General features: G+C 40.0%; 1 protein-coding gene across 9 annotated transcripts in view; it reads right to left on the reverse strand.

The window, feature by feature from the left end:
- RBMS3 (RNA binding motif single stranded interacting protein 3) overlaps positions 1-26121 on the reverse strand; it is a 1402476-nt gene that overhangs the window by 564945 nt on the left and 811410 nt on the right. For 7 of the 9 annotated variants that reach the window (XM_078151263.1, XM_078151268.1, XM_078151267.1 and 4 more), the window contains one exon: positions 2824-2999. In XM_078151263.1, coding sequence (XP_078007389.1) covers positions 2824-2999 — 176 coding nt within the window. The remainder of the gene's footprint in view (positions 1-2823; positions 3000-26121) is intronic. The other 2 variants (XM_078151264.1, XM_078151272.1) reach the window with 1 other exon arrangement.

The following is a 26121-nucleotide window of genomic DNA, read 5'->3' on the forward strand; positions in this document are numbered from 1 at the left end:
TCATTCAATACTCCAAATTATTGGGAATTTGGGGGAGGGGTAGCTTTTAAGCCTTATTTTTCTTCTCAGAAATAGCATTTTAAACCTAACTGGCTAAAATATTAGCAGGAAATCTGGCGCCAAAGGTAAGGTAAACTGCATTCATTTCAATTAATACATGATTTAATTATTTTTGAAATCAACGGTTTCCAATTGTAAATATGTTAGGATTTGGAATTATATAGACAACTGGTTTAGTAACTCAGCACTTTGAAGCAAAGGACAAACTCAGACTATTGCTAGCCTCAGCCTACTTTACTCTTACTGATTTGTAGGCCATGGTTACAACTCCCCTCTCTGGGGCTCAGGCAACTCCCTAAGTCAGATCTACAAAGTCACAGACAGGGATCTATTGATGAAGCAAATTTCTATTCCAGGACTCCTCCATCATGATTGATCACAGATTTAGATCTAGAACTCAATCGACCTCGGACTCCAACTGTGTTATTTTACACATGAGAAAACTGAGGCCTAGAGATATTCAGTGACCTCCTCAAGGTCACAAAAACGGGAAGCATCAGAAGTGGAATTTGAACCTAGGCCTTCTAATATTCTTTCCACATTACCATAAGATGAAACAATAAGGTTATTTGCATATTTGTGTAAGGTTAATGAAACCATATTCGATGAAACTAAAATCTTAGCTAGATTCCGCAGGCATAAGTAAATTGTATTAGTGAGTACTGGTCCTGCTAGGGTATAGATTCAAAGGGAATTAGTTAAGCAACATAGCAATTACTTGTTCACATGGTTCTGTCTGAGTCTACATGGCCCAGTGTTTCTGGAACGGGATGCTTTTGGACAAGGGGACAGAGGTTAATTAAGGCAAATGCTATGAAGAGCATGAGAGGGAAAGAGTCATTAGTGGAAAGATCCTGGGATTCAGAAAAGACCTAGGCTCATTTCAAGCTCAGCCATTGGTTTAACTGTGTGACCCTGGACAAGTTTATTAATCTTTAAGGCTTAACTGCAAACTGGGGGAAATGTTGCTTTCAAAACTTGCCTTTCAGGGCTGTTGTAAGGAAAGAGCTTTGAAAACCAGACAGTATTATGCAAATGTCAGTTATTATTATGAAGTTAATATTTTCTGACATTTTTATGCCATATCCATTTCTAAGAACTAGCCTTCATATGAGATATTTGGCTACAAGAAAGAGCTTGTTTCACATTCTTTTAGTACATAGTGATAAAAAAAAAACCTGTATATAGATGAATATGTGTACAGACAAGCAGGTGGCCCAGTGGATAGAGTACTGGCCCTGGAATCAGGAGGTCCTGAGTTCAAATCCAGCCTCAGACACTTACTAGCTGTGTGACCCTGGGCAAATCACTTGATCTTGCTTGCCTCAGTTTCCTCATCTGTAAAATGAGTTGGAGAGGAATATAGCAAACCACTCTAGCATCTTTTCCAAGAAAACCCCAAATAGGGTCACAGAGAGTTGGACACAGCTAAAACAATTCAACACCAACAAATATACACACAACTAACCAGACCACCAACATCAAGCAGGTCCCAGTCCTGAAATCAACCCTGTACGAGGTTCATTTTGGGTGGTGTTGGTCTTAACCCACATCTATTGATGAGACTTCAAACTTCTTGAGGGCAGCTATTATCTTTGTGCCTTTCTTTTTCTCTCCAGCGCTTAGCACAGTGACTGGCACACAGTAGGTGCTTAATAAATGCTTGTTTTTAAATGACTGCTTATCATTAAACTGACTGTTGACTGTCTGAGTATTGCCTATCCTGAGTTAGCTCAGCACATATTCTTGTGCCATGTAAGAGTGCATCATCTTCCTTGGGGAAGACTGTACCAAAAGAATGAATGCTCCTAAGGCTAGGTGTTTCCTATGCAAAGAAGCTCAAAAGTCTCTCAGGTGGAGGGATCTCCAAGAACTCTTGGTACACAGACTACACACAAGAAAATCTTCCTTCCAATAAACCCAACAGTGTGTCAGCCACTTGAAGACCTCCAGTGGGACTGTCCACCAAAGTAGCCCATTCAACATTGGGAGATTCTAGTTGTTAACAAGGTGTTCCTCCCTCTTCCTCTTACATAAAACCAAAATCTCCCTCTTTTTTTCCTTTTACCCATTGTTTCTCCCACTGCCCTCTGGGGCTAATGGGTCTTCCAAGAGACACCCCTTCAAATAATTAGAGAGTGTTGTTAGTCATTTTTCAGTTGTGTCCAACTCTTTGAGACCCCATTTGGGGTTTTCTTGGCAAAAACCTGGAGTAGTTTGTTGATTCCTTCTCCAGCTCATTTTACAGATGAGGAAGCTGAGGCAAGCAGGTTAAGTGACTCACCCAGGGTCACACAGCTAGCAACTGTCTGAGGCCAGATTTGAACTAAGGAAGATGGGTCTTTCTGACTGCAGGCCCCATGCTCTATCCACTGAGCCACCTCTACTGATCCTTCTATAGCACCCTCTTGAGGCCCTTCACCATCCCGGCTGGCCATCTCAATCATTTCTCCAAATTATAAATATCTTCTCTAAAACTTAGTGCCCAGAATTCCTACAGGTGTAGTCTGTCCTGGGCAGACTACAGTGAGAGCATCCATCACTTCGCTGATTCTGGACACTGGGTCTCTTTTCCTTCATCCTAAAATCCATTAGTTTTCGTTGCTGTTATATCATTCACTCATACCAGTGAGCTCAGAGCCCACGGGGCCTGCCAAACTGCTGCTGCCACCAGAAACACATGAGCGTGTTGGAGGATTAACCATCAGAAAAGCATGCTCGGGGGGACATCAAGGCTTACTGAGTATTGTTAAAGGCACTTACGGCTGACACAGCTTGATTAGGTCCTGGTCCGTGGTGCCGGGCGGAAGGCCTCGAATGTACAGGTTGGTTTTACTCAACTGTTCTCCACTGTTGTTGTTACTGCTGCTGTTGTTGCTGCTGCTGTTTGTGCTGGGGCTGGGAGGAGCCATGGGGTGGGGAGCTGGTGCATAGGACTGCTGCAAACAGAAAGAGTCATTAATGGACAGACAAGGCCACCGCCAGCTCCCAGCTCATCAGGTCAGATACAGAGCAAGGTGAAAGCCAACTGGCCAACATACGCATCTGTATGCAAGCGCGTGCGCACACACACACACACACACACACACACACACACACACACACACACAAACACAAACATCTGAGTACCCAGCATCTATTCCTTCTAAATATGATTGTCTTGCCCTTGGCAATGAAACTGGAAAACTATGATGTAGTCATAATGGGAAAAACAGAAAGGCTCAAGTTGGGAATATTATGTTTATTGGAGTTAGCCCATAATGTCTGAGGTCATCCTACTGTTAGTATTTCAGTGGTTCTTTCAGTCCTCTTCAATGACTTCTAGAATCTCTTTTTTTCCCCCGTCTTCCTTTTCCCCATTTTCTCATGCTGGCTTCTTCCTCAATCCAGTTGTTTATTTTCCCCTCTCTCTAATTTCAACTCCATTCCATGCCTTTCTTGGATCACCAACCTCTTTGAATCCATCTCCTCCAAAAAAAAAAGAGCCCTTTTATTGGAAATGAGTGGGATGGATCCAAAGATCATGAAACATCTCTGTACAGAGTGGCATTGCACAGCGGAAAGAATGATACATTTGTACTTCACCATCTAGGTTCGCATCCCATTTGTACCACTTTCTACTTGACCAACCATCCTGGACAAGTTGCTTACTTACTCTGGTCCTCAGTTTTGTTTTTTTTTTTTTTTAATATGGAAAATGAAAAATTGGACTGAATGGCCTCTAGGGTCCATTTCGACTTTAGTTCTAGGACCCTTCTAGGACCCTATGATTCCATGATGACCTGTTGTTATTTCCGCTTTTTAATTAGATTCTTGATTTCTTTGGTCTAGGGAAATCAGTGACAGAGCTCCTTTTACCAAAGCAGATTGGCAGCTTCTCCGGAAATAACCATTTTAGAAGTTGCCTGGGGCACAGATCAGTTAAGTAACTTGCCTAAGGTACATTATTGGTATGTATCTGAGGCTGCACTTGAACCCAGGTCTTCCTGACTCCAAACCCAGCTTTCTGCCATGGCTGTCTCTCAGGATATTTAATAAAGATACATATATTTAGATATGTTTAAAGACAACACATAGAATGTGTGTACTAGCTTCTTTCCAAGCCCAACTGAGGCATCATTGGCCACATAATCCTCTCCAGCTTCCAGTGGTTAGAGGTCTCTCCCACTTAAAAGTGTTCAGGTGGAAATATATAAATGCCATGTGTTCCCCTCAACAGAACATAAACTGTTTGAAGGCTTTGGTCTTTGTGCTCCTGAAGCCCAGCACAGTTTGTGGTACAAGCTTGGCATTTAAAAACTGTTTGTTGAATTCAGCTGAAGGACAACAAAAAGTATAAAGACAGCGTAGCATCATGGAGAGAAAAGTGACCTCACGGTCAGGAAGAGCAGGGTTCAAATCTCCTTCGTCATACATATCACTGTAGGACCTTGTGCAAGTCACAGACTCTCAGTGCTATAGGCAAAGCTTATCAGACTGTATGTTACCAAGAAAGTGTTAAGCTGCTTTCATAGAGAGGATTTCTTTTTCTGTAAGATTGTTATATTAATGAAATGTCAGCTCTAGCCCCTCTACCTCAAATATATAACTGTACCAACATAGATCTTTAACTATGCCCCGGATACTTAACTGGGAATCATTGAACTGTAAAATATAGATATGGATATATGTTGACATAATTTTATATATAGACATGTAAAGATACAGACAGATATTGATACATTGATAATTTTGTCAATATAATTGGTTTCCTTTATAATCATTTGCTCTCATTTTATTTACTTAAAACTATGATTCTGAGGAAGGCTCTCTAGGTTTCCCCAGACTGCCAAGGGGGTCCACAACACAACAAAGATTAAGAACCTCTGCCTTAGCATGCCCTGGCATAAAGTGGGTACTTAATACATATTGATTGTTGATTGAGCAAATGACTAAATAATAAGAAATAACATTTAAAGAGTGTTTTAAGGTTTGCTAGGCACTTCAACTGCTTTCCTGTCTCTAACCTACAGGTACACAAGGTCATAATTTTGTAAATGTTCCCACCTACTATACTCCAATCAAAACATCTTCACTGCTCTACACTCCTAGTGAAGTCTTAATGGAAACTCTCTAAGGATAACTGCCTTGCTGATACAGGTACTGGAGAGAGCTTGGAGGGATGAGTCTCAAGTGCCTACAATTGCCTTATTCAAAAGTTGTAACCAGGACAACATGTAAATATCCAAAGTTGTGTGGGGAGAGCATGGGGGTACACCACAGGTTGCAGAAAGTTGTTAGCTATTGTCTACAGGTGACTCTGCTTCCTTTATATCAACAGGCTGAACCTCTTGGGCATCACGATCAGTGTTATGCTGTGATCATAAGGCACATGGTGATGTTTCATCTGATTTCCTCAAAATCTCAGGATCACCAGTTCTGAGCCCTCAGGCATGACCCAGACTTTGATTTCCAACTGCCCACAAGCAGAGCCTTAAGTAGAAATATTTGTTCCCAGGGAAGGAAAACAGCACAAAGGGAAAAAAAATACCCTCAGTTCTTAAGAGAGGGGAAGACATAGTCCTATGGTAGAGAGACAGAGACATTAGGGAAAAGTCCCTTCTAGGATAGGTGAGATGGGAGACAGGTCACCCAAGTGCACCATCTGGGATCCGATCAAAGGGTTTATTCAGACTAACTAGATGCTAAGCTCTGTTCTATCCAGTCTGAAGATTTCCAAGTGCTATCAGCACCCAGTCACTCCACCACAGTTAGCTCTGCCCATAAGATGACTTCCTTTGAATGGTGTTCTGTCTCTTTAGGATTTGCCAAATTATAACGCAGGATGTCTCCAAACACTCTTTTCCTTCAAGCTTTCTCTATGTCACAGTTCCCTAGACTTGGAGGCAGGACAGCTGAGTTCAAAGATGGCCTCAGGTATTTACTAGGTCCCCCAGCTGAAAATGCCTTTTCCTCTGAGATTACCATCTGTCTTCTCTGTATGGGGTGTTCCAAAAGTCTTATTAAGCTATTAAAGCTTAAAACTTCTTTAAGACTTTTGGGACACCACGCATATATCTTGTATATATCTAGTTATCTATGTCTCCCTAAGGGCAGGGAATTATTATCTTGTCAACTTTAATGTTAACAAAGCCCACTTCCTACAACATCCCTTTGAGGTAGGTCACTATTTTACAAGTGAGGAAACTGAGACACTAAGAGGCTTATTTGTTCAGAATCACACAAGCAATGTCAATGCCAGGACTCAAGCTTGAATCTTCTGATTCTAAGGCCATAGCCCCACTTATGCCAGTCAACAAGCTTCTATCATGTCAAGCTTGATACATGAGGGTCATCATCTTCCTCTTTCATTCTTTGTGGTTAGACATTTCTTGGAATCCAAGTCCAAGTGCTATCATTTCTTCCATCAAAATTCCACTTGGAACCCCACCTTCCTCTTTATTCCCTTTGCTACATCAATCCAGAGTCTCAGCACCTCAGAGCCAACTTTCTGGATCCAATGCCCTAATATAATGATATCAAACTCAAACAGAAATCAAGCCTTACCAGCTACACACTGTCTTTGAAAACTGCAAATGAGCATTATCTATGTTGCAATGAATTTTTATTTATTTTGTTAAACAGTTCCTAATTACATTTTAATCGGATTCAGCCAGGACTTTTGTGGGCATGTGGATGTGCCATGAATCTGACATCTCTGACCAAACTGATCTCCCTATATCCAGTCACTCTGTATTCCAAACCAGCCTACATACTGCTACAAGATTAACTCCTTGATAACAATACTGACATTAAGGCATTGCTCTTCTCGATAATCTACAATGACTACTCATTGTCTGCAAAGTCAAATCCAAGCACATTTGACTGGCTTCTATAACATAAGATCTTCTAAAATCTGTCCTTACCTTCAAGACCACACTGAATCTTCAATTTTGAAGTTCTAGTAAAATCAAAACCACATTTTAACAGTCAGGGTCATGGCATCATAGAATTTCAGAGTCAAGAGACAGAGGTCATCCATTCCCATCTGTTCACTTTAGAAGCGAGGTGAGCTTGTTTCTTCATTGGTTCCTATATTTGTGGTTGTTATCTATTTTTGATGTGTGTGTGTGTGCGCGTATTTTATTTGTTTGTTTTTAGTTTCCAAATAGGCTATATACTCTTTGCTAGCTTGGACAATATCTTATCCTTCTCAGATTTAACATAGTTCTTAGTAAAATTTTATATCCAGTCAGTCAATAAGAACTTATGAAGTGACTACGATGTGTAAGACGCCACAATGCTAAGCCCTGGGGATTCAAAGAAAGACATAGATAGCACCTGACCTCAATGAAATTCCACTCTAATACAGGAGATAATGTGAAACAACTAGATACACAGAAGGTACATGGGGATAAATTAAATGTGATCTCAGAAGATAAGTCACCAGCAGCTGAAAGAATCTCATGCAAGATTTGAGCTGAGTTTTGAAGGGAGCTAAGGAAGAAATGAATGATTAATTGGTTAACTCACCAATTAACTTATTTGATTGACAGCTGTTATATTCATTGAAACTCAGCTCAAGGATACACTTTTACATGAAATGCCCTCTGAAACCCCCTTCTTCCCATAATTATCTTTTCATTTTAGGTCATATTATGTATACATCATATGTATCACTATCCTTTCCCCAGGAAAATGTAAACTCCCTGAGGGCAGGGATGGTTTCAATTTTGACTTTGTATTCCTAGTGTTTGGCACTTAATAAAATGCTTTTTGATTGAACCAATATGCCTACTATAACACTATGCTCTGACACACTGTGCATATCATGACTTGACACAAGTTGGACCACATGGCCTGTTGGCCTTTGAGTTCAGAGAGTCTGGGATTTTGTGAGTGGTGCCAGTGACAGAGCTCTGGAAGAATACACGCATGCACACACACACACACACACACACACACAGAGTCAGCAAAGTAGACCTGTGTAATTGTAGATTCAGTCCATAATGCAACCAAAGCCTTCAGGACTTCATGGGTGTTTATTTTCCCATAAAAAGAAATTATAATTGTTGCTAAAACATATTATTTACATTTCTTTACAGTTCAAAGTGTTTGGGTTTTTTTTGGCAGGACTATTCAAAATCATGGATTTTTTTCCTTAGGAAAAGAAATAGGTGTATATATTTGTGCATGCATAGCTCTGTCCTGTGGGGTCAAACAGAACAATTCAACTCCTAACTGACAGCCCTCCACATACTTCAAGATGCTCCTGTCCCCTCCCCACCTCCACATCTTCTTTTCTGCATACTAGCTACCCCAAGTTCCTACATCAGTTCTTGTAATCTTTACTCACATCCACGTGTGCTTGCATGTACACACACAAACACACACATGTACGAATAAATATATGTTGGGATACATATTTGATTTTTAAAAATTACTATAAAATGACCACATATTTTCATCATTTTAAAAGTTTGCATATATAAATCCTAGTATTTTCTCTTTAAAAAACCCTTTAAAAATGTTACCTTAACTTAGTAAAATGAACCAAAATGATCAGTTCTGACATCACCAGATTTTGTAAAATGAAACATCGACCTTCTATCACCCTTTGAAAAACTGACATTTTTCTTTTTCAGTTCCCTCTCCCAATTTTCCTTCTGTGATGGTTTCCCACAGTCTTGATTCTACATGTTACACTTTTTGCAATCCCATTGTTTGCTCTGACTTACAATATTCCTTAATTCTTCCATCCCACTGTTCTCATCTCCATTGCATTGCTATGGTTTATAAACTTTTCAGGTCTTATTTCTTTCCATCTTGTATAGGTTATAGGTACCCTGTACCTATAACTCCCTTCTTTCTTTATAGGGACCCTTAACCTTTCATATAATACTATCTCTTCCTAGTTAACAAGTCACATTAATTTAACAAGCACTTACTGTATTTCACACACTATGTTAAATACTCTGCTAGAGTCCTCACACAAGAGATCATCTGATCCAATGCATGATCTCATAGATTAGAAAACTGGGGCCCAGAGAGGAGATGGCATTTGCTATGGGGACACTTCCAGTCTCAGAACTAGGATCTGATCTCCTGACTCTAGGACTATCATTCATTCCAGGATCCCACATTACTGCTATCATATAGTCCTCTGTGGCATCGAAGGTCTCAAATAACAAAAGAAGGGCTAGCACTGATGGTCTGAATGATTCCAGTAGCACTTTGTATCCTCACCTAGTTTTATGACTTACACAGTCTCCTCCACTTACAAACAACTCCCCTATTCCATAACTTTTAGGCAACAAAGCAGTTGTCAGAAGATTCCCAGAATGCCTGCAAGTATATAGACCCATGATGATTTAATTAGGAAAAAATAAGAAATTAAATTTTCGTGTGTCATTCCTGCCAAAAAAAGAAAAGATGACCACACGAAAGCATCTCCCTCAAAATGGAACATAAATAACCTTGTAGAGTTAATGGGTCACAGCAGTGCTGGCTTCTAGACTAAAGCTGCTCATCTTTCTTGGTAGATCTGTTGTTTCCTTTAAAATAGGCGTAGCTTATTATTAACTTTTTTACTTTAAATCAGTTTGAACTGTCAGTAAAAAAAAAATCCAAACACTAGGAATCTTTGACTTACTTTCCCTCAGTTTCCTCATCAGTAAAATGGGGATGATAATGGCATCTACCTCATAGGGATATTGTAAGGATATAATCATATAATAACCTCAAGGCATTATATAAATGTTACCTATCTATTCTTTGCTGTAGATATTAGGATCATAGACCTAAGGTTGGAAGAAGCCCAAGAGGTCATCGAGTATAGGAAACTGTAGGGCCCAGGCCACAGGGAGAAAGTGGCAGAGCAAGAATTAGATACACATGGATTCAATTGTGTTGAGCCTAAAATTTGGTCTGAGTATTAGTGAACCTGGTAAATAGTGGAGCTTATCAATCAATCAATATTTAGTAAGCACCTGCTATGTGCTAGGCACTGGGCTAAGTTCTGTGTATATAAAAAGAGGCAAAAGACAGCCCCTGCCGTCAAGGAGTTTACAATTTAATTACTAAGCCAGTAGGAATATTCAAAGGCTGTGAAATGAGCTCTAATTTCAATTAGAACTTTAAGCATCTTGAATTTTCTTCCTTCCTTCCTTCCTTCCTTCCTTCCTTCCTTCCTTCCTCTTTCTTTCCCTTCCTTTCCCCCTTTTCTCTTTCTCTCTCTCTCTCTCTCTCTCTCTCTCTCTCTCTCCTCTCTCTCTCTCTCTCTCTCTCTCTCTCTCTCTCTCTCTCTCTCTCTCTCTGTCCCCTATTCTTTCTTCTGAAACTGATCTTAGCCCTCATACAGAGGGAGCTCCCTAAGCTCTGGGTAGGTCATAGAGTCCAACTCCAGGGAATTTATGTTCTTGGCCCACCTATATCATTAAGTCATTTGACAACTGACTGGGAAGCCTCTACTGGAAAATGGCATTGAATGACTGATCTATATCCATCAGCTGTCTTTAAAAACCACCAACCATTCCATATCCTCCCCACTTAAAACTGACCTCTCTAACTGCTGTCACCAAGATGTTATTGTCCTCCATTTCATTTGTAGCGGGTTAGGCCTGAAACATATTTCTACCCCTGATTCAAAACATAACTTTTTTTTTTTTACAAAGAGAATTTTAAACATTTTCCCCTCCAACAATTCCCCTTGGATGGGAGTCACAAGGTCCAGATGCCAAGTAGAATGCAGTCAGTTTTATTAGCAGCATCTGGCTCTTTGGCAAGCCACTCAAGGCAGTTGGGCTGGTGGTTTTCGAATGGCCTAGAAGCCTATCAAACATCCAGGCCTCCTGACTGCTGGTCTTCCTGATTCATTTTTCAGCTCAGTGGTATTTGTACCTTTTAATCCACTCAAGGGTGAAACCTCGGATAAAGTCTCCCACGGGATGGATATGCCTACTACTTTCTTACGATAGAAAAGTGAATACAAACCACATTCCTGCCTTAAATCCTACATTATTTAACTTACAGGATACACATGTAATCCATTGCTCTGTGGATAAGGTCGCTGCAGGCTATTGGATTCATCTCGCTGTAGCATAATTTCACTTAACCTTGTTTCTTCAGATCCCAACTTCAATGTGGACAGAAAATCGGAGCTGGAACACCACAACTACAGCTACAGGCGCATCGAATGCATGTGAAAAACAAGGATCGATGCGATGATTTCCCATCTACGCAATAACAACTGGATAAATAGTAATATGAAGGCTGGCAGGCAGTTTTCCTCACTGTTTCATAAACATTGACTGTAATACAATCTTTAACTAGAGCTTTTCTAAGCTGAGAAATATCCTCAGGAAAACATAGAATAATAGCCTCAGAAATCACCCCACCAGGGTTTGTTAAAGACACACCTGGCTTGTCTTATGTCCCTGATCCTGTCCACATCATGGACCTCGGGGAATTTTATCCTTCAGTATCATCCACTGGACTGTAAGATTCTTGAGAGTGGGCATTAGTTCTTGTTTGGTTGGTTTTTTGCCTTTCTTTGTATCCCCAGGTCTTAGCACACGTCTGATAGATAGTAGGCACATCACAAATGTTAGTTGATGATTCAACTATCAAGTTGAATGCTAAAATGGTAGACCTATCTGAATTCACTGAATCATAGGATCTCAAAGTTCGAAGACATCTTACTGATCTTCTAGTCTAATACATACAAGGACGCTTTCAATGATATACCAGAAGAAGGCTGTCATTGAGAAGGAACCCACTATCTACCTACATTCCCAAACAGTCCAGTTCAGTTTGGGATCTCTCTGTTGTAAAGTTCTTTTCTGAAATAAATCTAGAGCTTGTCAGTATCCTCTAATTTAGAGGAGCTTCCTCATGCTGACTCACTGAGATAGTTTTGAAACCATAATAATAAAATTCATAATGTAGGATCAATATCCTGGTATCCTCCATGGCCCTAGGGAATTGTGAGTTTGTTCTACCATACAGAACTCTCCCACTTCTGGCTCAGTGTTGTTCACTCAGTGGAGTCCTGACTACTGATTTCATCACTACCCAGTGAAGAAACTTACCCAACGAAGGTATATAATAAGTTATACAATTTATAATCTCAGTAACTTGCCTGGGACACTCGAGAGATCAACTACCTTGCCTATGATCACACAACCAGGCTGTATCAGAGGTCGAAGGAAGGCCTTGAACACAGGACTTCCTGACTTTCCTGTAGTAGATACTTTGGAAAGTTGGTTTATAGAAATCTATTGAATCTTGGACAAGATATTAAGCCAAATGGGTTCTAATTATCTTCTATTTAAGGTGTGTGTCTGTGTGTGTGTGTGCTCACATGCGCATGTGTGTATGGTTTTCCCTCCCTTAAGTTCTTTTACTTGGCCCAAGTATGGGCCTTATATGATGCCAAATTCCCTAAAGGTACTCAACACACACTGAATAATAAAAGCAAAAGTATGGTCTGGATTTTATCCAGAAAGACTGTTTTCCAGCCTAAATTGCAACCTGTGATATTGTCAACACATGCTTTTATTTCTAACTTGACATTTATGGTAGTATTTGCCCTCCCTGCCAAGAAGAACAAACACAGCATAAGTATTTGAAAGTTGAAAGCATTAAGAGGAAATCAGAATGGGATATAGTAAAGTGATGCTTTATCACAACAAAATTCATTGCTTCATGATGGGTTTTCTTCCATAGTTATGAAAGCTCAGATATAACGAACCATTTTCACACTCCACTTAGTAAGTGATTTTTTTTTGGGGGGGGCTAGAAATCAGGTTCCTGATTTCTAATACACATTAAGAAATAAAGCCTCATGTCCCAGCCAAGTCAAATCAAAAACACTGTCAATAACAGAAAGTAAACACCAAACAGCACTGTGGTTGGTTTTTTTGGGGGGGCTTTTGTGATACTTTGAAGATTTTCTCTCAGTGCATTATGAACTTGGCATAGGAAGAATAATAAATCAATGCAAAGTCAAGAGTTAATCAATCAACAATCATTTATTAAACACTGATTATGCACCAGGCATTGTGCTAAATATTGAGGAGATAAAGAAAGGCAAAACCAAAAACGTCAACCTAGTGTAACAATAGTTCATTAAAAATAATAATAGAATAACACAACAGATCCAAGCCTTCGCCAGGTTTGCAAAGCTCTGCATAACAAGGCCTCACTTTCTCATCTCTACTTGATTCTCACTAGTCACTTTCCTCCACTTGTCTTTCCCATTGCCAAGCCAGTCTCCTCTTTTCACAAATGCTTCATGCTCATCCTTACCTCTCCTGGGACAATCTCTTCTTTCTGACATTATCCAAATTATATCCATCCTTCAAGGTCCAACCCCAGTTCCATCTCTTGAATGTGAAGTCTATACGGTTTTCATTGATTTCACTCTCCTCTAAACTACCACACATAACATCTGTGCCACAATCTAATATTTATTTCATTCGCTGCTTATGTGCATACACATCATCTTTTCCCCTAACTGCATTGTTAGTAATCTAAAGGGCAATGGGGAGATCCATAATGGCTGTCAGTAGACAGTGTCAGATAGCCAACTATAAAAAAGTGGCATCTGGGCCAGCTAGGTGGCACAGTGGATAGAGAACTGGCCCTGGGGTCAGGAGGTCTTGAGTTCAAATCCAGCCTTAGACACGTAACCCTCACTAGCTGTGTGACCCTGGGCAAGTCACTTAACCCCAATTGCCTCACCCCAAAAAAACCCCATCACATGGGCTGATCATCTATCAAGTCTAAGGTAACAGATGAAGAATCCTATCAACTGGTCGATCAACAGGAGTTTTTTTTTAAATGTCAACTATAAGCTAGTCCCTCTATTAGGATTGTTACAGAGACAAAAAAGGAAACAGTCCTTGTTCTCAACGAGCCTCCTTCTTCTATCCCTCCTCCTATCAGAGATGTACACAATACTAAATGGCCCAGAGGAAGGTCTACACTGTGCTGCATACAGCCTTAATAGAGGATTTATGGGAGATGATGAGCAAGAAACATGCAGAATGAGGAAACATTTGAAGGCTTGTGAATCTGTGCTGCTGAGGGTACTATCCCAACCAGAGAGATCACCAGTCTCTCATAAGATCTAATACTTAGATTGCAAACTTTTGGAGGACAGGGATCTTATATCATATGTACTCGTATAGTACTGAGAGCAGAGTAGACAATCAATGCTTAGGGGTTGATTCCATTCTGGTCTTTGTAGATGAGATGACCAACCAGCCATAGGGTATGCCCTGTGAGTTGTTTTTCATCTGTGCTCTCTGAGGCCATTTTTCAACTTTATACACATTTCAAAATCACTAAATACAAAGGGAAAGCATGGATTGAGATAAAAATAGTGCTGTAGGATTGAAAAAAGATGTCTCCCACTTTGTAAGACAAACTTCTTGTTTTCGCCCACCATTTATTTTCAATAATATCTCATCTTCATTCTGCCAATTTATCTCACGACAGGAGATCTCAGTGACATGTTATTCTGCTAATCTTATTTATCTGTGAACCAGAAAAGGGCAGGGGAAGGAGACAGCTATCTCATAGCAAAGCACTCAGGCAATTCAGCAAATTCATAAACAGTAACCTATATTCCATGACATAAATTGGTGTTATTACTTCATTAGCCAATTCATTCATATTTTATTGCTGCTCCCAAATTAAATGGAAACAGAACCTGGATTTTTTAAGGTCCTAAATCTATGCAACTTGGACCATAAAACACAATAATTTCCTTAAAAAGAAAACTTTAGAGTGGATATAAAAATGTGACAACAATTAATACATGCAAAGCCATCACTTTGTCATGAAAAATGGAAGCAGAAATTCACTCAGAGAATTCCCCCGAATATATTTTCAGTGTTTATTGTGCTTTTGACCACTAGACACTCACCATAAGAATGAATTAACACCCAAGCTGAAGACGCTCTGATCCGATAACAGAAGGACCAGGTGGGCATTTTATCATTTGCAATTGTCAGTGAGTTTGGTAAAAACAAAAGCAGTTGCAAGACATGAAGCTTGCACTTTTAAATGCTTAATGCTGATATTTCTCAACTTTCCTTAAGGCTTTGGGCTGTTTACCATTGTTTCTAAGAGAATTTCATGAAAAATGGCATTGGAATACTCAACTTTCTGTTGGTTATTTTGTACGCTTTTTTTTTCTTCTGAAAACCAGGATAGCTCTTGGTGTCCAGAAGCAAGAATTTGGTTCCAAATACTTCTCCGAAGCATTACAGTGAGTGGTCAGGCCCTGACCAAAGTGCTCTGGTATCAGACTACTCTCATCTCTTTTCCTTTTAGGGGGAAGTGATTGGGGTCAAAAGGAGCAAATTGGGGTGGGAGAGATAGTCAGTTTACAACTTTGTGACCTGTAGCCTGAAGAGATCAGGACTTGTGGGTCACTCGTTTCCCATTGTGTCCAACTCTTCATGACTCAATTTGAGGTTTTCTTCACAGGGATAGGGGATTGGTTTGAATTTTGAGCTAGAAGTTACCTCAGAGGTCATCCAATCCAACCTCCCCTCCTCCTCTGCCTATTTTACCTAGCAAAAACCCAAGGGCCGAAGGGGTTAGATGATTTGCCCCAAGTCAGTTATATAAGAGGAAGAACCTAGATTTGAACCCAGATTCTCTGACTCCAAACCCAGTAGTCTTTTCACTATTTTATGCTGAAATCTTTAACGTCCCTTGGAAAGGGAAACATTTTAATAAACAAGCGATTAAGGAGTGCCCAGTTTTCTTTTATACAAAACAGCTTATTAAAATTTTATTGTTTGATATTAACTTCACTACCTTGGTCATGAAAATTCAATGAACAAGAAATAACTATCACCCTGTTTTGCTTTAAAAATTCCTTGATTATGGCTTTCTGCCCAAATTTTCATTCTGCCTTAAATTTTCATTTAAAAAACAATTTATGCTGTAGGTTAGCATAGAGAGGTAATGCAATATAGAGAATAAGATTGTTCTCTTGAAGCAGTTAGGTGGTGCCATAGTTCATAGAGTGCCTCATCCGGAGGCAGGAATATGTGAGTTTAAATGGGGCCTCAGACACTTATTCACTATGTCACCCTATGCAAGTCATTAACCCTGTTTGCCTCAGTTTCCTCATCTGTAAAATGAGCTAGAGAAGGAAATGGCAAACCACTCCAGTATCTCTGCCAAGAAAACCCCAAATAAAGTCATGAAGAGTCAGATACAACCAAAATGATTGAACAACAACTTGGGAATCAGGATGACCTAAGCTGGAATTCTGCCTCACCTACAAACTAGCTGTGTGACCCTGGCCAAATCACTTAACTTACCTCTCTGAGCCTAAATTTTCTGAACTTTAAAATGAGGATAATAATAGCACCAATTTCCTAAGGTTACTGTCAAGATCAAATACGATGATGTCTGGAAAGTGATTATTTGTACAGTGTGTGTGTGTATGTGTGTGTGTGTGTGTGTGTGTGTGTGTGTGTGTGTGTGTGTAAGCTACTATTATTATCTTGATGATAATATCAATCTTAATATTAATTTATATAACATTTAGGCTATGGTCAAGATTATAGGATCACAGGCTGAGAGCTAGAAGTGACCTCAGCAATCATCTGATCCAATGCCCACTTTGAATAGACAAGAAAACCAAGGTCCAGGAAGTTGGAGAGACTTGCTCTAGGTCACCTGGGTTGCAGGTTGCAAAGGCAAGAACTAAGCCATCACCCATCGACTGCAAACCCACCATTGTTTCCATGGTACCTTATGACCTCGCAAGATGCTTTTAAAAAAAAAATTCCATCATACATAGTTCCCAATCAGGCTTACTATTTTTAGTTTTCCATTTATAAACATACCACTGAATGCAAATCAGTATACGCTTAAATAGTAACACTAACATAAAGCCAATTCTTAATGAGGGCAGTATCTCTTACTAGAGCCAACATGGACCTTTCTCCTCTCTCTAGAAGTCAAATAAAGCCCTCAACAAAGAAAGATATAATGGTAAATGGCCTAACCAATTAGCACAGGGCCTGATCCATGGCTTTCTTAGGCCAAACATAAAAGGAACTTGACTGAGGGCAAGTGAGAAATTTAAAATGTAAGGGTCTACTGATGTCCTTGGACTCTAGAGTCACTGTTGCTATGGAAGGAAAGAAGGAAGGGAGGGAGGGAGAGAAGGAAAGTAGGAAGGAAGAGATGAAGGAAGGAAGGGAGGGAGAGAAGGAAGGAAATAAGCATTTATTAAACACCTACTATGTGTCAGGTACTATGCTAAATGGTTTACAAATATTATCTCATATAATCTTCACAGACCAGATCTCAAACTACACTAGCAAATAGTAATCGTCAAAATTATTTGTTATTGGTTAAAAATTGGAAATATTTTGATAGGGCAAATAGCCACAAAAGAATTATGAAGGGAATATTTTATTCCTTCTTCTAGCCAAACTTGGCACTAGAAAATGAACTTAAAACACAAAACTAAAAGATTCCTCTATGCCACACAGCATAGAGAATATGGACTTATTCTACAATTAGGCTTGAGATAGCTCCTGCCTTGATTTAAATTCATAGTTTGCTAATTAAAGGTTATATCAAGCTAGGGAGATCAGTAAAAATAATAATGGTGAAATAAAAAAAATCAGTGTTCACATAATTGGAAAGGATCTGGCATATTTGAAAGTTCTGGCTCTCAGATTCAGTGAACTCACACAATTCTTTTTTTTTCTTTTTTCTTTTTTTTTTTTAAAGGCAATTGGGGTTAAGTGACTTGCCCAGGGTCACACAGCTAGTGTCAAGTGTTTGGTCTGAGGCCGGATTTGAACAGAGGTCCTCCTGACTTTAGGGCCAGTCCTCTATCCACTGCGCCACCTAGCTGCCCCGAACTCCCACAATTCTGCCAGGTGAGGGGCTCACCTGCCTGCAGCTACTGACTGATGGCATGCATCTAGAGTGAATCCAAAGATACGGATGCTGAGGCCCTGGAAGGCGGACGGGCACAAAGGGTACAGCTCTCCACACCATAGAGGGGGAAGTGGTAGGAGTGGCCGATAGCTCCAGAGCTGCCAAAGAGACACTCAAGAGCCCCAGGAAGGAGGGAAGCCACCAGCCTATGATGAGCATTGGACGTCAACTTGTTATTACTTGGGAGGTAGAAGGGTTGAACCAAGAAGAGAATGGGCTATTTAATGTAGAACACATGTGCGAGCCAAGCCAGAGGAGGACTCAGTGGGTCTGTGTTTTGGGGGAAGAGGCCAAGACAGTGGAAGACTCAGAGTGTCTCTTGTGGAGCCGGTCTCGGGTATCCTTCCCGGTGTCGTCACGGCGGTGTGTGGGAGTCCTTCCAGGTGTTGGTGTTGGTGGCAGGCCAGGCCATGGTTCTTGTTGCTACAGAGCCCACACGCACAGCATGGAGCAGGCTTCACAGCAGGTGAGGGAATGGTGACATTAGAACCAGTCTGGTCTCTCTGAATTGCGTCAGCTCAGTTAATACTCCATTCCTTTCCACTTAACAATTCAAGCTAACAAATATTTTTCAGGTAGCTTCTATATGCAAAGCCTAGTGTAAGAAAGAAGACAAAACAGTTCCTGCCCTCAGGGAGCTTACATTCTATAAGAGGAATCTAGTGTGCTTACACATATGAATAGTGTGAGTGAAATTAAGGAGTCAAAGAACCCAACTTTGGGCTGGACAGAGGTGGTGGCTAGGAATGACATTTGAATTGGGCAAGAGAGGCAGGAAGATTAGACTTCTAAGACGTAGAGGTTAGGGCAGAGTTTGCGTGAGGCTTGGGCAAAAGGAAAGTAGTGAGAGACGAAGAATGAAGTTCTGGAAGTGTCTGGAATGTGCCAATAGCTAATGCCTTCTCCTTTCCTGTAAACCTGGAGGGGTGAGGGGAGAGAATGAGCATTTATATGGTGACTACTGCGTGCCAGGGACTATGCTACATCCTGTACAAGCATTATTTCATCTGATCATCCCAATCACCCTCAGCAGGAGGTACTGGTATAATTCCCAAAGTGCTTTGTGTGTATGGCTCAGTGGATGGAGTGCTCAGCGCAGAGTCAGGAGGACTTGAGTTCAAATGTGGCCTGAGACATTGATTATGACCATGGGCAAATCACTTAACCTCTTTGCTTCAGTTACCTCATCAGTAAAATTAGGAAAACAACAGCATCTGTCACCCAGGATTATTGTGAGGATCAAATGAAATACTAATTGTAAAGTGCTTAGCAACAATGCTTGGCACACAGTAAGCACTATAGGAATGTTAGCCATTATTATTGTTGTTGTTGTTATTTTTATTTTTATTATTATTTACACACATATCTTCTCCCCCTCTCCCCCGCCACCCTTGCCCCTTAGACTGTAAGTTCCTCAAGCAGGAATGACCTTCTTTCCTCTTTCTGTCCCCAGCATCTTTTCACAGTATCTGGCACAGAGTAAACACTGAATATATACCTGATCGTTTAATCAAATGTATGAACTAACACTGGAAAGACAGAAACATAACATCCTAAATGTAGACCTAAAAGGGCCATCAGAGATCATCTACTCTTACCCCATCATTTTCCAGATGAGGCCCAGGGAGGTTAATAACTTGACAAAGATTACATAGGTTAGAGATGGGAGCCAGATCATGGCGGGCATTAAATACCAAGAATTTATGTCTTGCTTAGCTCTAGTACTCATCCAAATTTTCCCACTATATAGCTGAATAGAAGAGAATTACTTGGATTTCAAAATAGAACAAAAATGAAAGAAAGAATTACCTTTACCAAACTACCTATTGTTAATTGACCCATATTTAAGACACTGATCCACTGAGGATTCTGTCTTATCCAATCAGAGCATTTACCTGAATAGCCTCATATATCTTCAGAAACTTTAATGCTTTAGATAATGTGAGAAGAGACTGTGCTTTGCTTCTTTGGAGGAAAGTGATTATTTTACATAGGGTAGTTAGGCAGTTGCATGCTGGGATAGGGTTCTTGCTTTATACCTGACACTACTACTTGAGACCCACCCAGGCATGAGATTTGGTCTGAGCCCATGTTGACCGCTAGGCATTTTTCAGGAGACTGACATCTCCCTGCACTCTTAAATGTATCCATATCACCCTGCTATAGAGAATCCACAGCTTGACTTTCATCAGCTGAAGAAGCATCACTTTTTACTTATTCTGAGGCTCCTAGTCATTAATTTCAATCAGTGATAATGCCTCTGACAAGATCAGTTAGATTCGCATATTAGCAATCTCGAAAAAAAAAATAAGATGCAGAATCTGTCTTCCTCTCTTATTCCGGTTGGGCAAATGAGCCCCAAACCTTTAGCATTTCGTGGAAACCGTTATAACAAATACCAACTCCATTTTGAGGGAGCTTTCTTTCCAGGGGGTAGAAGGGTGGGGGAGGGGCTGGAGAATGAGAAAAACCATTGTATGCCTTATTATTTTTTTTGCTCTGAACTACTTATCAAAAACTCTGTCAGCTCAAATGAAGACGCGGCCTTGCTTAGAAATGGAATGAAAATGAAAGCAGAAAAACTCAGGAAGTTATGTCCAGAGATGATATGCTGGTTTGGAAAGAAGCCAAGAACCCAGGAACCTTTCACTGCTGTGTGTTCTGCATAAGTTTTCTAATTGAATATGATAAAAACTTCTTTGAAAATAATCATCAGGGGAAAAAAATAGAATCATTAGCATCATTACATGGCAAATGTGTCCATTTCATGAACTAGAATTGTAAATGGACAGACTCTACATGAGGAGAAAGAGTTGAATATCTACCTTTCTTTCCAGACACAGATTTGTTTTTTCCCTTATACAGGTCTGTGATTTTATTATTCTGGGAGAGTCTCCAACATGGAAACCCCCTTCACTGAAGCAGATCACAGCTCATTCATGATTTATAGGCTTAGACAATTGCCTGGGGCTCACATACAGGACTATAGAATCAGAGCTGGAAGGAATCTGGCAAATCCAACCCAAGTGTCTCATTTTACAAATGTGAAAATGGGAGAGAAGTGATTAATGGCCTTGACCAATAAGTAATGGCAGAGGAACGATTCGAATCTGTATCTTATTGATTCCTAACCCAGTGTTCTTTCTAACTAAGAGCTCTATAGTTTTCCCATGGATACACAGCTTCTGTGTCTCACAGGCAGGTCTCAAACATTTCCAAGGTCTCTAATCCAGACTTTGACATTTCAGGCCCTGAGGCCCCTTCCCCCCATGGATGAGTTCCTCTCACAGACTCAATTCCAAGAAATGCCCAAGTTATCCATGCTCACTTTTAATAGGGCTCCACTCAATTTCCAAAGTTTTACATCTGAGCCCTGAGCCCCAATATGCCGATTCAGAGACAGTTCTGACCCTGGCCTTCCTCCAGCTTCCTTTTCTATGGTGTCTTCCCCAACTGTAAAGTAAGGTCCTTGAAGGCAAGCCTTTCTTTTGGGGTGCATTTATATACCCACTAGTGCTGTGTTGGTAAGCGTAATCAGTTGATGCTCTATTGATCTATCTTGTTAGCCTTTTCATCTGTGCATCAAAAGTCTACCCTGTATGCCCTGCCTGTACCATACTTCCTTTCAAGAGATGGAGGGAACATCTTATCATTATTGGTTAGCAGATTAGGTGTTAAGAAATAATAGAAATAAATAAGAAATAATAATAAGATATTTCGGGGGGAGGTTGCAGTTAACATTTAGATGACTTTCCTACTATAGCCTAGTAATTATGTTGCCAACTCAAGCTCCTTTGATATACTCCCCTATGGGCTAAACCTTTTATTTTATTTTATAAAGCTATTTACAATTCTGACAAATTCCCCAAAGAATAATCAGAGCTGAGCCTAGACCTCAGAGCTCCTAATGTCTGGTCTAAGTTTCACTGAACAAAAATACAACTTCAGACATCTGCCCCAAACCCTTTAATTTCTCCTTAAATGCATTTGTTAAATGCAATTACTGATAGAAATTGACCAGTTGAACAGAAAGTTGTTTGTTGGAAGGAAGATTGGGAGCTAAGAACTAATAGACAAAGGGAATAACTCGCTGGCATCAAGGCCTGAGAAAGTTGATGGTGATGGGTATTTGATGCCCACCTGACTCTGTTGTCCTGGAGCAGCTCTAAGAGGCTGGTTTTGAGACAAGAGATTCTAAGTGAGTTAAACTGTGAGTAGGGACTGATTAATCTATTATCGTTGTCTTTGGGTCTCTAGAGGGGTGGGGAACCAGTAACCTTGAGGCCACATGTGGCCCTCTAGGCCCTCAAGTGCAGCCATTTGACTGAATCTAAACTTCACAGAAGAAATCCTCTTAATAAAAGGATTTGTTCTATAAAACTTGGACTCAGTCAAAAGGCACACTCGAGGACCTAGAAGGCCATTATGTGGCCTCAAGGCCGCAGGTTCTCCACCCCTGCTCTAGCATCTAACAAAGTGCCTGGTGTATATTAGGTACTTAATAATTACTTGTCAACTGACTGCTGATTGATGTCCACCCAAACCTTCATACTGCAGCCACTTAATTTCACAGGATCAGACAATCTTCTTTGAGTTCTGGCTTTAACCCTTGGTAGCTGTGTAAGTCACATATCTTCCCTAATTTCTTTATCTGTAGAAAAGGTGTAATCCTACTTGTAGTGTTAGAATGAGGGAAGTTCTCTGTAAACCTTAAAGGACTATATAAATATAGCAATTATAGAACCACATAAGGTGGCAAAACTAGAAGGACAGCAAAATTCTTAAAGTTTCTTAACTTTTTTTTTTTGTATCATGGTCCCGTTTGGGGCCAGGTAAGAAGCTTATTGTCAAAATTATGTTTTAAATGTGTAAAAGAAGTCGTAGGATTATAAAGGAAATGAGATATATTAAAATGCAATTATAGGAAAAAATATTTTTTAAAAGTTTGTGAGTAACAAGATTAAGAACCTCTATCCTGATCATATAACTATGTGAGTAATACTCTGTGTTAATATGGATATGTACTTATTAGTTACTAATCTAACTAGGTATAATTAATATAACTTTGGAAATCCACCTGTGGTGCTGAACTGCCTTGACTGGGGTGTGGGCAAATATACTTTGTCGCTCTATCAAGCTGGCCCCAGTCTGCGCTTCATTTTACCTTCTATCTAACTAAACACCCAGGCTGTGTGTCTTTCTATCCCAAAGCACCCCCTCATGTGTATGGGCCAGTTCACTGCCTCCACTACTCTCAGGATCAACCCTCTCCCTGGCTATCACTCCTGGAGATGTATTGTCTCCCTCATTAGAATGCAATGTAAATAGCCCAGCTTCCCCACAGGTGTGATTAAAAAGATAAGCCTGACAAAATGCTAAGCTTAGACATCAAAAGGAAAAGGATAAAGTTACAAAAGTCTTAAGAAAACTTTGTTCTTTGGTGCCATTTTCACTACTGAAACTTAAACTTCAACAAATATACATGAAACGATTACTGGATGCACTGGTATAGCGAACCTCCCCAAGAACAGGGACTGGTTTGCTTTTTGTATTTCTATCTTTGTGCTTAAGACAATGCCAGGCACACAGTTAGCTCTGAATAAATGCTTATTAACATATTCATTCATTTAATAATAATAATATTATTATTATTATTATTCATTCTGCACCATTCCAATCTCATCACTAACTTCCTCAAAAACCATCAGTGGCTCCCTATTACCTCCCCAGTCTTAGTCTGGGCATACAAAATCTTTCACACTTGGGCACTACCCTTCCTCTCCAGTCCAGTTTCACACAATCGTCCTTCAAAGTGTGTTACTTGTTACTCAAACTGGATTTCTGGACATCTGGCATATACACCTCCATAATCTTGCCTCTTTGCCTTTACTCAAATTGCTTTTACATCTGGAATGCTATAGATATTCCAAAATTCTGTGCCCAATTTTCAACCATTCAGATTTAAGGTCCAGCTAAGTATCTTGGGGGCAGCTAGGTTGTGTTGTGCATAGAGTTCCCAGACTAGAGTCAGGAAGACCTGCATTTAAATCTGGCCTCAGACATTTACTAGCTGTATGACCTTGGGCAAGTCACTTAACCATTTGCCTCAGTTTCCTCATCTGTAAAATGAACTGGAGAAGGAAACGGCAAACCATTCCAGTATCTTTGCCAAGAAAACCCCAAATGGAGTCATAAAAGCCAGACACAACTGAAATAACTGAACAACAATAATATCTATCTCCTCCATGAGTCCTGATCAGTAAGGATTTCCCCTCTAAACCCTTCAAAGCACTCAGTTTTTATGATACATTTTCAATATTTGTTAATGTATCCTCCTGGAGCTCCATGGAGGAAGGAACCAGGTTTTCTTTAATCTTTTTAAATCCCCTTGCATCCATGCCTTGCACGGTGTTCTGCCACCACTAGTAACTTAATATATTGGAGTTTAAATTGTTGTTGGCTAGTAAAAATGGCAGTAGAGATAAAATTTTCTTTAAAGTCTTGGTTTTTGGTGACTATTTATTTTTCTCCTCAATATCTCAGCTTAGCTGCTTTAATAGAGAGATCTTTTTAATCATACCTATGGAAAGCCTTACTTTTGGGACCATGAGGTAATCAAACAGCAAAAGTCTTAATTGCGGTCAAAGTACCTGGAAGGAAACAAAGTACATTTTGAGGGCTAAGTTCCTAAACCTAAATTCATCACACCTGAAAACATGATAATTAAAGTCACATTCATGGACTGGGATGCCAACCAAATTGGCACCTTGAAATTACGCTTTATCTGTTTGGTAACAGAAGTCTTCCTTTACTGGTAGGGGGAGGGAGAATGACATAGAAATAATGGGACACTGCTGCCAAACTTTTCCATTTCAAAGTGGACTTTCTACTAAAAGTTGACATTAAAATTACTAGGCAGATTTGAAAATTAATTTTCACAGAGCTGAAAGATTGAAGATGGAGTAATTCAGGATCCCTACTTTGGGTTCCTTCTGAGATCAATGAAAAACTAATCCAAGCTTGAGTGATGAGAACACAAAAGAGCCAAGCCAAAGGGGGATCAGCGTCAGTCTATTTTCCATGATTAGGGCAGGTAGGCATTTACTTTGTTGAATTAGTGTGATAAACTGCCATTAGAGGCAACTGAAAAAAAAAAGTAGTATAGAGGTGAATGTCAGTCATGGGGTCTGAGGACCTGAGTTCAAATCTTGGTTCTTAGTCTGATTATTGTTTGTGTCATTGGGCAGGTCAGTTAAATCCTCAAAGTCTTTGTTTTATAAAAGAACTAAACTCGGGTCACTAAAATTCTGAAAGCCTTGGTGCATCAGTCAATAAACATGTAGTAAACACCCACTATAGCCTAGGTACTGTGATAACTGATGACGATACAATACAAAAAAAGAAAGTCCCTGCTTTCAAGGAGCTTACATTCTAATGGGGCAAGACAACACACAAACGAAAGCTGAAAAGAGGAGAAAGGAGGTACCTAGGACAAGGCCATGACAGAGAAGTCAAAAGGAGTGCAGCCACGTAGGAAATACAACTTATCAAGTCTATCACCAAGTCTACGCTTTGCCAATATTTGTCACATCTGCCCCTTCCTCATCATCTCTATTTACTTTCTTCAGTTTGATTCTAGAATATCACCTCACACTTGGACAATTTCAATAGTCTTCAAATAAGAGTCCCCTCCTCTCCCCAGTCAATTTTATACACAATTCTCAGAATTAGTTCCCTGAAAACAAGAGTGTCTCCATATTAATTACCTACTTCAATAAATAAACAATTTGTACATAACTCCATTGCTGGGCTCAGGAAAGACATATACATTCTTGATAATTTTTAACTGTAATTTTTAAAGCATTTTTCCCCTTAAGAGGTATTATTATCCAAGTTGGTTAGGTTCTATTAGACTATTAGTCTATTACCATGTTTCTGGTACACTATTAATGGGAATCAGAAGCTAGACACTTAAGTGGGGCACTTGCAGCATGTCTGGCATCCCTATAGTTCTCAGGTGTAACCAGAGAATATGCTGACACACCTAGTAGAATGAGCCAACTCCAACACCTTCCCCCGAGGGGAAAAGGAGGG

Source organism: Phascolarctos cinereus, unplaced genomic scaffold, assembly GCF_003287225.1.
Source record: "Phascolarctos cinereus isolate Bilbo 61053 unplaced genomic scaffold, phaCin_HiC Scaffold_1;HRSCAF=81, whole genome shotgun sequence".
Classification (NCBI taxonomy): domain Eukaryota; kingdom Metazoa; phylum Chordata; class Mammalia; order Diprotodontia; family Phascolarctidae; genus Phascolarctos; species Phascolarctos cinereus.